General features: G+C 44.0%; 1 protein-coding gene across 2 annotated transcripts; it reads left to right on the top strand.

Moving 5' to 3' along the window:
* The first annotated feature begins 4,266 nt into the window (after positions 1-4,266).
* LOC134468523 (uncharacterized) lies at positions 4,267-11,293 on the top strand. 2 transcript variants are annotated; one of them, XM_063222440.1, is made up of 7 exons: positions 4,267-4,702; positions 5,512-5,642; positions 6,033-6,148; positions 6,943-7,930; positions 8,070-8,237; positions 9,774-9,869; positions 10,809-11,293. In XM_063222440.1, exons 4-7 carry the CDS (start codon positions 6,962-6,964, stop codon positions 11,106-11,108), a joined length of 1,533 nt encoding a protein of 510 aa, XP_063078510.1. In that variant the 5' UTR covers positions 4,267-4,702; positions 5,512-5,642; positions 6,033-6,148; positions 6,943-6,961; the 3' UTR covers positions 11,109-11,293. The 2 variants fall into 2 exon arrangements, with proteins under 2 accessions (XP_063078510.1, XP_063078511.1); XM_063222441.1 differs by lacking the exons at positions 4,267-4,702; positions 5,512-5,642 and having other exon boundaries at positions 5,672-6,148.
* Positions 11,294-11,770: the final 477 nt, after the last annotated feature.

Below are 11,770 nucleotides of genomic sequence, written 5' to 3'. Positions count from 1 at the left end.
CCCGACTGCACCCAGCACCAGCTACAACTCCCCCCCCACCCAACCGTACACCCCCATCTCACCCCCCGCCTCCCCAACACCCCCACACCCCATCTCACCCCCCCAAAACACCAGAATCAGGGCCCCTCACCGCTCCAGCTAAAACCCCAACCCCGCCCCCAACCCACCACCCCCATCTCACCCCACGACTGCTCTCATCCTTGATATCACCAGCTACAATCCTACCACCCCACCACCCCCATCTCACCCCGCGACTGCTCTCATGCTCGTTATCACCCCAGCTGCACCAGGAACCCTCCCCCCACCCCACCCCCCCACACACACACACACACTATCTCACCCTCTACTGCCCTCATCCTCCGTATCAACTCGACCCCGTGCTTAAATCACAGCAAGATCCATCACTATATACTGGACATCCCCCCCAACCCTACCCTTTTCCCCTCCAAAAAAAAGGGAAAAAAATTGGCCTCAGCAAATGAATTATTACCAAGCAAAGCGAGGTTGGAATTCTAAATATTTACTTGGAAATGGTGGTAGTCAGTGACCAGACGTAGCATAACATAACATGTTTAGCTCTCATGCATTAGCTCTCATACTTTTTTTGTATTTTCGGGGCAGTATTTTGACCTTTCTTTAGTTTACTTTAAACGCTGCTGCAGTGTTGTTATGAGCGTTCAGCCAAAACTTGGGCCTTTGATTGTGAAGTGGCGTTTCAAACACCACTTAACTGATAATACACTTGGAAATAGGCTAGTAAAGTATTAAGTTGTTTTAGGATGCCTTTCTTGTTTTTTCTTCATTATTTATGTTTGATGTGTTTAAATGGTGCACTTAATCTGAGATACAGCAGTTAGGCATTAGTTATGATTATATATTTTTTATTTTGCATTTATAAGCGTGTGTGCGTGTGCGTGTGTGTGTGTGTGTGTGTCTGAGTGTGTGTGTGTGTGTGTGTGTGTGTGTGTGTGTGTGTGTGTGTGTCTGTGTGTGTGTGTGTGTGTGTGTGTGTGTGTGTGTGTGTGTGTGTCTGTGTCTGTGTGTGTCTGTGTCTGTGTGTGTCTGTGTCTGTGTGTGTGTGTGTGTGTGTGTGTGTGTGTGTGTGTGTGTGTGTGTGTGTGTGTGTGTGTGTGTGTGTGTGTGTGTGTGTGGTGACAATGTGTTTTTGAGGTGTTATGTCCTGGCTAACTCTGGTACAATGCATGAAATTTTTGTTTAATTGTACGCCACATAGTCCCTAATGAAAATAAAATGACATTGAATTGAATATCTCACCTGTACATAAATGCACCTTCCATGAATTATTTTTCCTCCAGAATAATTACCTATAAATGCGCATCCAAGATCCAACAAATAATTATAACTTCATAAAAAATGTCATCTCCACAATCGAATGACACATTGGATAACAGCATATTAATGCAAAAAACAAATGTTTATTTTAAAAAAATCATAGTCATCTGAGGTTTTCCAGTGGCTTGGATCCTAATCAAACATGCTATTTGATAATTGGATAATTAAGAAAACCCACACATAGGCCCTACTGTAAATAAGCAAATTAGTACATATGCCTACATAATTATGATGACTATACAATGGCATAATTCATGCAAACAGTACACACTCTTCAATGTGCTATAACAGACTGATACGAAACAACATGAAGTTGGTAATATCTAAGACACGCCAGGTAGCTAGACTGAGGATCAAGAGATCAAGAATGAAAAATGTGGACGAAAAGAAGACAGAAGAAAAAATTATATAATCCCTTTTATTTTTCCTATTATGCAATATGATTCAGCTTGAAGCAGGGGCGGATATATAGGGAGGGCAAGCAGGGTATTTGCCCCTGGGCCCAGGGCCCTCCTTTGTTGGTAGTGGGGGCCCTATTGTGACCAGGGCAGGCCGTATGGAGGGCCTTATGAGGGTCTTGCCCTTGAGACCTATGTGCAATTGTTCTGCCACTTGCTTGAAGGTATAGTTATCTTGTATGTATTACCCTACACTGTAAACCCTAACAGTAAATGGAACGCATTAATTGTATCAATCAGGACTTAAAACCCGATACTTGCCTATTTTTTAGCTGACCCAACAATAAACTTATACGTTTTCTGACCAAGACACAACGTTTTCGTTGTGGTGAAAATAATGTATGAGTAAACATTGCCGGTTTACTATAAAACTATGAGCATTCTGTCAAACGTGAGGTATGACGTCATCAACGTGGTTTACGTTCAGTCACGCACTGCCACGCACGGTCTACCAAGAACAAGATGGAGGATCCGCGAGACCGCGGGGATCAGTTTGGCAGCCAGTACTAACCCTCATTTTTGGAAAAGAAGAGTGGACGCTCAATTGTTTTTCGGTGTAAGGTAAGTAGTTTTAGTAGTAAGGTTGTAGTAGTAAAGCTTTTAGTCGTTTTGGACTTTGATAATAACATTTGCATGCACTGTGAGCTTAAGGCTATTTTATTAGCAAGCTAACTTCACTCGGTCTTTGGTTATGGACAAAGCTAATAACAGCTAGAACTTACATTTGAACTCGAAAATAAAATCGCTTGTCTGTCCTAAATGTAAAACAAAGAAATATTGGGTTGTCCAGTTCCTTCTCTGTATTTTTTTTTTAAATTCGGGATGCAATGACTGTGCTGTGTTTGGCGTGCTGCATCAGCACAGAAGAGAAGAACGTTACTGGTACAGAGTAAAATGTCGGTTTTTCCAATGTAATACCATGCACGTGTATGTTTATACCTTTTTAAGTCTAAAGCTAAGATCTACACCAAGCTTATTTTCTATTGCATTGACATTTCTCGAATTCGGTTTTTGCATAAAGAAGCTAAGCGCGTAGGGCAAGGTTAATGACCGCTAACCGAAGCCAAGTCTGACGCGGTGGTAGATGGACACTCCCAACTGAAATCGCTCCCGGACGTGCAGTCCCAGGTGTTTCTATCACTCCCGGACGTGTAGTCCCACCCGATTATATTTCACGTATTATCATACACTGCCACATACAAGCAATTTAGGGTTAGGGTTAGAAACAAAAAACTAACATCAAAAAGATAACTAGCTCCGTTATATGGCGGTGGGACCGATAGTCTGGCTAGTGGGAGCGAGCCGACAGGGGAGCGTCCTGCGTTGGGAGCGTCAATCAGGGAATCAGTCTGACGGTGTAGCAATGAAATGCTTTCGTGTACCAGTTGTCTATGAGAAGACAGCAAGAAAGAAATGCATAAGCAGGTTTCGTTGCGTTTTAAAAAATATATATATTTAGTGGCGTTCATGTCTTTGTCCGTGTACACGCATGTCTCGAAGCGTGATCAGTGCACTCCTTCGATTACCTGACGCCATGCATGCGTTTTTGCAAACTAAACTAGACACGTTATCGGCATGCGTGCAATCTATCGGCTATTAGCGTGTGTGCATGCAATGGCAAAGGTAATGGCAGCTAAAATGCAAGCATGCAAATAAAATAAAGCGTGTACAGCATGGAAATCAACGGAGTGCGGATGTTTATTCGCTTGGTGTTTTCGGATCCAGATATAGAACAAACATTGCAACAAAAACAACGTGGAAAAGAGGGGAACCCCAGGGCACGAGTAGAGGGTAATTCAGGAAATATTCAACATGTGTTCGTCTCTAGTGCTGCTTCAGTTAGTCTCCAGTGCTGGATTTACAAGTTTTGTAGCTATATGGAGAATACAGCCGTAACTGAAACAATCGAAAGCGAGTCCGACAACGACTACCAGCTGAGCAACCACTTCGCTGTAGCTCAGTGGGTGGTAGACTTGTTGCCTGACTTTCCCCTCTGTGTGCTATTAATGGCCACACCAGGGGTGGAACTGAACTCTGAACAAGAACCTTTCTTTACCTGACAAAATGTGTGGCATTCTTATGCCTGCCTGTCTCTCTCTCTCTCTCTCTCTCTCTCTCTCTCTCTCTCTCTCTCTCTCTCTCTCTCTCTCTCTCTCTCTCTCTCTCTCTCTCTCTCTGTGTCTAGAGTATAGTGTCCCCTGCATCCTTCATTCGTCACCTTTTTTGTGTGTTTTTTTTTGGCCATAGATCCTGATTCGGACTCTGGCTTGTAGATGCTCTAGCTGTTTACAGTCTGTTGTTCCCTGCTAACAGCGGCAGTAGCCCTCCAGCCCACTGAGAGTTCTTGCTGAAGCCCCTCAGCTGCAGCCCAGCATCAGGTAACTGAACTCTCACTCACACACACACACACACACACACACGCACACGCACACGCGCGCATGCAAGAGGTTGTAGATGCAGACAGTTCATGGGTGCACAGAGTGTGGCAAATGTTGGATCAAGGCTGTGCTTATTAACACTGACCAAGTAGTGATGTGTGGTGCATGCCAGGCATGCTGGTTAGTTAGACAGAAAAAGAGTAATTTCTTGCCCACCACGGATGGGTCCTTCAACCACCTCACCGTACATTTACAATTACTGCCTGTTTTGGTTTAGATCTGGCATTTGAGTGTACAAATGATTGTCTTTTTAGCATCACTTGGTTATTTTTACATATTTGTAGTGAGTGGGACACGTGTTGAGTCTCTGGATGCTATCTGCTTTTTTGTCCGTAGATCCTGATTTTGACTCTTGGCTTGTAGAGGCTCTAGCTGTTTCCAGTCTGTGGTTCCCTGTCAACAGCGGCAGCAGCCCTCCAGCCCCTTCTCCCCTCATCTGCAGCCCAGCATCAGGTAACTGAACACACACGCGCACACACGCACACACACACCAACCTAAGACTCATAATCTAGGTATACGGGCTGATTAAAGATGTGTTTTGAACATAACATGAACACTGTATTCCCCCATTGCTGGTAGACTTGTTGCCTGACTTTCCCCTCTGTGTGCTATTAAAGGGACAGTTTGGTCAATTTCAACATGCAGTTGTATTGCTCACGCTACCCTTGACTTGTCAGTACCTGGTGATGCCACATTTTTCGGCTCAGCCCTTTCCGAGATATGAGCAATTCTAATGGGGGCAGCGTTTGTTTACATTTTTAAAAAATGAAACATAGGCCAACTCCAAATATTTTCCCAAAAGGTACTGCTGTTTGCTAGTTGTCTGCTGATGTTGTATAACCTTTTGGATATTTTTGGGAATAAGTAAAAAAACGTTTTTTTGAAATGTAAACAAAGCGCTGCCCCCATTACAATGGCCAGGATCTCGGAAAAGGCTGAAGAAGAAGAAAAAAAAATCTCAGGCACTGACAAGTCCAGGGTAGTGTGAGCATTACAACTGCATGTTGAAATTGACCAAACTGTCCCTTTAATGACCACACCAGGGGTGGAACTGAACTCTGAACAAGAACCTTTCTTTACCTGACAAAATGTGTGGCATTCTTATCCCTGCCATACACTCTCTCTCTCTCTCTCTCTCTCTCTCTCTCTCTCTCTCTCTCTCTCTCTCTCTCTCTCTCTCTCTCTCTCCCCCTAGAGTATAGTGTCCCCTGCATCCTTCATTCGTCACCTTTTTTGTGTTTTTTTTTTTTTTTGTCCATAGATCCTGATTCGGACTCTGGCTTGTAGAGGCTCTAGCTGTTTACAGTCTGTTGTTCCCTGCTAACAGCGGCAGTAGCCCTCCAGCCCACTGAGAGTTCTTGCTGAAGCCCCTCAGCTGCAGCCCAGCATCAGGTAACTGAACTCACACACACTCACACACTCACACACACACACACACACACATGCACGCAAGAGGTTGTAGATGCAGACAGTTCATGGGTGCACAGAGTGTGGCAAATGTTGGATCAAGGCTGTGCTTATTAACACTGACCAAGTAGTGATGTGTGGTGCATGCCAGGCATGCTGGTTAGTTAGACAGAAAAAGAGTAATTTCTTGCCCACCACGGATGGGTCCTTCAACCACCTCACCGTACATTTACAATTAATGCCTGTTTTGGTTGAGATCTGGCATTTGAGTGTACAAATGATTGTCTTTTTAGCATCACTTGGTTATTTTTACATATTTGTAGTGAGTGGGACACGTGTTGAGTCTCTGGATGCTATCTGCTTTTTTGTCCGTAGATCCTGATTTTGACTCTGGCTTGTAGAGGCTCTAGCTGTTTCCAGTCTGTGGTTCCCTGTCAACAGCGGCAGCAGCCCTCCAGCCCCTTCTCCCCTCATCTGCAGCCCAGCATCAGGTAACTGAACACACACACACACACACACACACACACTAAAGCGGCGTACACACACAAAGCTAGCTTTTCGCTTGCTCGCCTACTCGCCACTCTTTCATGGAACGTTCGCTGAAAGTTCCCGCGGCTTTAACTGCCAATGGACAGCCGAGAAGTACCGAACTCTGCATTCCAATTGGTTACTCGCTTACTCGCCTCGCTCGAAGATAAAATATTTTCAACTCGGAATCCGCCCACATCGCATCGCTTGTACAGTACTCGCCTGCGAGTCTCGCTGGGACACATTGACATTCTATTGAGTTCATTCGCTGAGCGAGTAACTAGCAGCGACGTGTGTGTACGGCCCTTAAGACTCATAATCTAGGTATACGGACTGATTAAAGATGTGTTTTGAACATAACATGAACACTGTATTCCCCCATTGCTGGTAGACTTGTTGCCTGACTTTCCCCTCTGTGTGCTATTAATGACCACACCAGGGGTGGAACTGAACTCTGAACAAGAACCTTTCTTTACCTGGCAAAATGTGTGGCATTCTTATCCCTGCCATACACTGTCTCCCTCTCTCTCTGTCTCTCTGTGTCTCTGTCTCTCTCTCTGTGTGTCTCTGTCTGTCTGTGTCTCTGTCTCTGTCTGTCTGTGTCCCTAGAGTATAGTGTCCCCTGCATCCTTCATGGCGATATATATTCATTAACTGAGAAATGTCCTCACCTTTTGGGCTTCATTCCTTTTGATGGTGTCTTTATTAAATTGTTTCTTTAATGCTTGACACTTAAATATTTCATTTACTTTTTCAGTGTCAAAAACCGAAAAGAGATGGCAGCCCCCCAGAAGTTTCTGCTCCGTGTTTATCTGCACACAGATACTGCCATTAAGCTCACTCTAAATAGCCGCCCAAAGTCTGTGGAAGAGCTGAAAATTATAATGCAGTACAAATTCAAGCCAAGACTCGACAGTAGTGACTTCACCATCCAATACGAAGACCCTGACTTTGATGGCCAATTAAGTGTCCTAGTGGACATAGATGAGCTGCCAGAGAAGGGGACACTGAAAGTGATTAGGTTGGAGAGTGACGATAGTTCTTCTTGTGGCAGTTCTGACACTGACATACTGCCCCATGTACCATTTAGTCAGCGCCAAAAGAATTGGCCTGATGTTTTTCCTGTTCCAACGTTCAACCACGAAGTTGAGCATGTCCTTGACCAGGGTAACTTCGTCTTCCAGACATCTGGCAAGCCAACTAGATTAACACGTTCCCAGAAGCACAATGTGCTCGAAATAATGGCACAGACTATTTACAGCTTCAAGCCATACCCTAGCAATACTGATCTTTGTAAGGCTTCGGAAGCATTGATTACTGCCCACCCATGCCTCAAAGAACTTGGAAGCAAGACTGGCTGGTACGGCTGGAAGGTCAGTTTGGCCTTCAAGATGGGTAACTACAGACAGAAACTGGCCAAATCGGGGTGTGCTGAGGTGTCCATCAATGCAGGAAAGAGAAGCAAGAACAACCCTGACAGCGATCACCCCCATGCCAATATTAAGCGAGCTCGTAGGTCGGAAGTGAACTTCCTACCCAACTTCCCAACTGGTGAAAACCAGGCCAGTCTTGACCTGATGAGACTCGAGATAATTGAAGAGACTGACAAGTCGGAGAAGAATGTGCAATTCATCGAAAAGCTGATGCAGACAACCTTCGCTTTACGACGACAAGACATCATCAAAAGTGAATTGCCAGTAAAGGACTTGCTGCGCAGCTGGCCAGCTCTGCAGTTGGAATCGCAGGTAACATGCTTTTCTGTCTGTCCAAACGCAAATCAGTTGTGATGGTGTTCAGTGTGTGACTGCAATCTAAAAAAAACCCCCAAAAAAACATATATTGATCCTGTCTATATGTTTGTGTTTGTGTTTTATATGTCTGCAGGTTCTCTCAGAATTCCATCGTATCACTAATGTGAACCTGCGCAGCACATTCTACGCTGAACTTGACAGACACACACCACGACTCCTCAACTTATACAGACAAAAGGCAGTACGCACCGGCAAGTTGGCGGAGGCTCTACGGGCTACCCTCGCCGCTTATGATCTTCAGGTATGTCTAAGATTAACTTGGCATGTCCATGACCACATTTTACATCAAGCATATCTAAGTATTGGCCCTACCGTGGCTCTAACGGTAGGGTACTTGACTATCATGCCGGCGACCTGGGTTCGAATCCGGCCTGGGTCATTTGCCGATCCCTCCCCGTCTCTCTCCCCACTCATTTCCTGTCTATCCTTCACTGTCCTGTCCCGAATAAAGGCAAAAAGCCCCAGAAAATATCTTTAAAAAAGCATATCTAAGTATTTTGGCCAATCCATATGTGTTTTAGCAACTTGCATTGATGAAAATTAAGATTCATATGACTTAGATTTAAAGAGCTCTTTATGATACCGCCCATCCCCCAACCACCGTGACTAACAAACGCTCTGTGGGAAACACTGGTTTATTGAGCATTCAGTGCAGACAAGCATTATAATGAGTTCACATTTTTCTTACTTTGTGTTATTCATAGAACTAGAACACCAGATGTCGCAGTCAATCTTTTGAAACTTAAGTAGGAGTCCTGCCAATGTCAACATTCAGTTGTATTGCTGATGCTACCCTTGACTTGTTAGTACCTGATGACACAGCAACTTTTTTGTTCTGGTCCTGTAATGGGTGTAAAGGTGTCTGCTAATGTTGCATAACATTTGGGATGATATTTGTATGTAAACAAGACACGACCCCATTAGTGGGGTCAGAGTCTCAAAAAGGGCTGAAAAACAAATGCTGCATTTGTAATGGCATGTCAAGAATAGCGTGAGCATTACAGCTGCGTGTTGAAATCGACAGGAATTCTCCTTTAATGCTGGTTGTTGATGCTGGGCGTCATCATCATGGTACAGGTTCCTATGGTTTCAGACTGTCACTTACTGGATCATTTGCTGATTACCTTGTCACCAATTGCTGGTCATTCAAGATTCTTTTAATTGGTCCCGAAGGAAATTTGTCTTGGACATACATTCAAGCAATGGACTGATTCATGTCAATAGACAAAGGTAGTTTACATGAAATCTAGTGTTCTACATCTGTTATTACACAGAGACATGCCTAAGAATCTGTTAGGTGATGGTGGTCATACACTACTCAAAAAAATGGAACACCAAAACCAAGCAATGGAACTTCACATCAATCATACTTTTATCAGCCTGTCCAGTTAGGAACCAACATTCAAAGCCAATTCATTTTGCCTACTGTTGTGCCAATTTAATAAGCAATGAGTAGATGTATATTAGAAGTAATCACCAAAAAACGGCCCAAAATAGTAATTCTGCAGATGGTGTCCTCCATTTTTCATCCTTTCTGACCAATTTTTTTTGGTCACGTGGATTTTGTTACTGTCCCAACCCAGGAAGTACCATGAGGGCACTGAAGTGACTTGGGTAGTGCTGCTCAACTGATCTCACAGAAGTATGATTGTATGACGGGAGGAGTTACATTGCTTTGGTTTTGGTACTCCCTTTATTTTTTTGGAGCAGTGTATTTTTGAGAGGGTCTACATGGCAGTACTATATATTTGTGCAATTTTTATTTTTGTCAATCAAGGAAGAACATGATGTCATCTCGAGACGCACCCTGTCGCTGTGTGCCCTGCCGGTGTACCTGCGAGAAGATGGATCTGCCTTCTTTCAGACATTCAATGTAAGTACTGGTTACCATCCATAAATGTACAATACATCATCCAAAGCTGAGTTCATTTGTTTCCCCCTCCCCTTTGGGTCAACGGTCTGGGTGACCTTGGTAGCTCTATCACTTCACTCATATTAATAATATAACATGGTTTGCACATTTTCATTTGCGTAACAATGTTCATCTCTGCCCATCCCTCAGCTCCCACACAATCTCCATCCTTGTCACTGCTTATCTTGATTATTGTAACTAGCAAATCCCTCCATAAGCTCCATAATGCTCATTATCCAACATAGGACTGTCTCTTCAGCCTGATCTCTCAGAATTCTGTGGAATGGACACGGATTTGGGACACGAAATCCGTGTCAGTTTCACAGATTTTGCCAAAAAGATTTTGGAATTGTTTTCCGTGATTGACTCACGGAAGTGCTTTCTATATTCCCACAGCACTGTGTTAAGTCTATCATTAGAAAATAGATACCAAATGCTAATAATAAAAGAATGCTAGAGCAATTTAAGTTGTGCCATGACCAAACTATCCCTTTAACTTGTCAGTAAAGACATGTTTTTGAGAAAGCCCATCAACCAACTCTGGAAAAGGTATATGAAATTCATGTAATCAACGAAAGAATACTAGCTATGCCCAGACCAAAACAATCCCTAACCCTAACCTGTCAGTAAGAAAAGTTTTTTGAGAAAAAAAAATATTGGAAATTAGAAATCCTGAGAAAACACAAGACTGTGGAAACATAGAGCTGTGGGAATATAGAGAAAGCACTTCCGTGTGTCCATCACGGAAAACAATTCCGTGTCTAGGGGCACGGAATTTTGGCAAAATCCATTCCACGGAATTCTGAGATCATGTTGGTCTCTTGGTAAACATATCCAGATTGTCAAATGACTATCTTCCTAGTGTAGCCAACAGGTAATTATGTTGATTGTGTTTTGCAGGAGGAGGAGGAGCCTGATTACCATGATGTCCCTCTTGCTCTTGGCATAACTGGCGCAGACCCCTTCAGCTGCAAGAAGTTTACAGTCGTCATTGAAGGCAATGCTGTTTTTAACGAGGTCCCCACAATTCCAGATGCATTCATGTTGTTGTTTGGGCTGACTTATGTGTTCAATTTGGAATACCCTAAGAGCCTCTTGAACACATTCACAATGATCCAGAAAATGTTTGTTTGTCTGGATGATGGCAAACCACTCAAACCCTGCCTAATGACTTTGAAAGAAGATTTGCTACTGCAGTAGTGCGTGTTTGTAACATTTGCGCGCACACACACACACACACACACACACACACACACACACACACACACACACACACACACGCTCATGTCACACAGCACCCTCTAGATTTGCTACTGCAGTAGTGCGCTTTAGTAGCATTTGCACACACTCTCTCTCACACACACACACACACACACACACACACACACACACACACACACACACGTATGCTCATGTCACACGACGCCCTTTAGATTGGCTACTGCAGTAGTGCACGTTAGTAGCATTTGCACACTCTTTCTCACACACAAACACACACACACACACACGCNGGCGCGCATATGCTCATGTCATGTCATGGCCATTACTTAAACAGACAAACACTCACACATAAGTTAGGCTTATTCCCCGCATACATGACCACACGCGGGCTCACCCACACGCAAACAAACATGCGCAGTTGGATGTATGTCTTTTTCTAGCTGTGTTGATTTGGAGGCGAATAGCTATAGTAAATGCGTGCATGCACACACCACGCGCACACACACACACACACACACGTGCACACACTTGCAAACATATGCAAGGGGATTTCTTGAGCCAGTACTGTAGACACCAACACAGATGGACGACTCGCACTGCCTGATATTGCCAAGGTATACATAGGACAGAAAAAGGACAGC

Source organism: Engraulis encrasicolus, chromosome 18 (genome assembly GCF_034702125.1).
Source record: "Engraulis encrasicolus isolate BLACKSEA-1 chromosome 18, IST_EnEncr_1.0, whole genome shotgun sequence".
In the NCBI taxonomy this organism is placed as follows: domain Eukaryota; kingdom Metazoa; phylum Chordata; class Actinopteri; order Clupeiformes; family Engraulidae; genus Engraulis; species Engraulis encrasicolus.
This window is presented reverse-complemented; position numbering and strand designations above follow the sequence as displayed.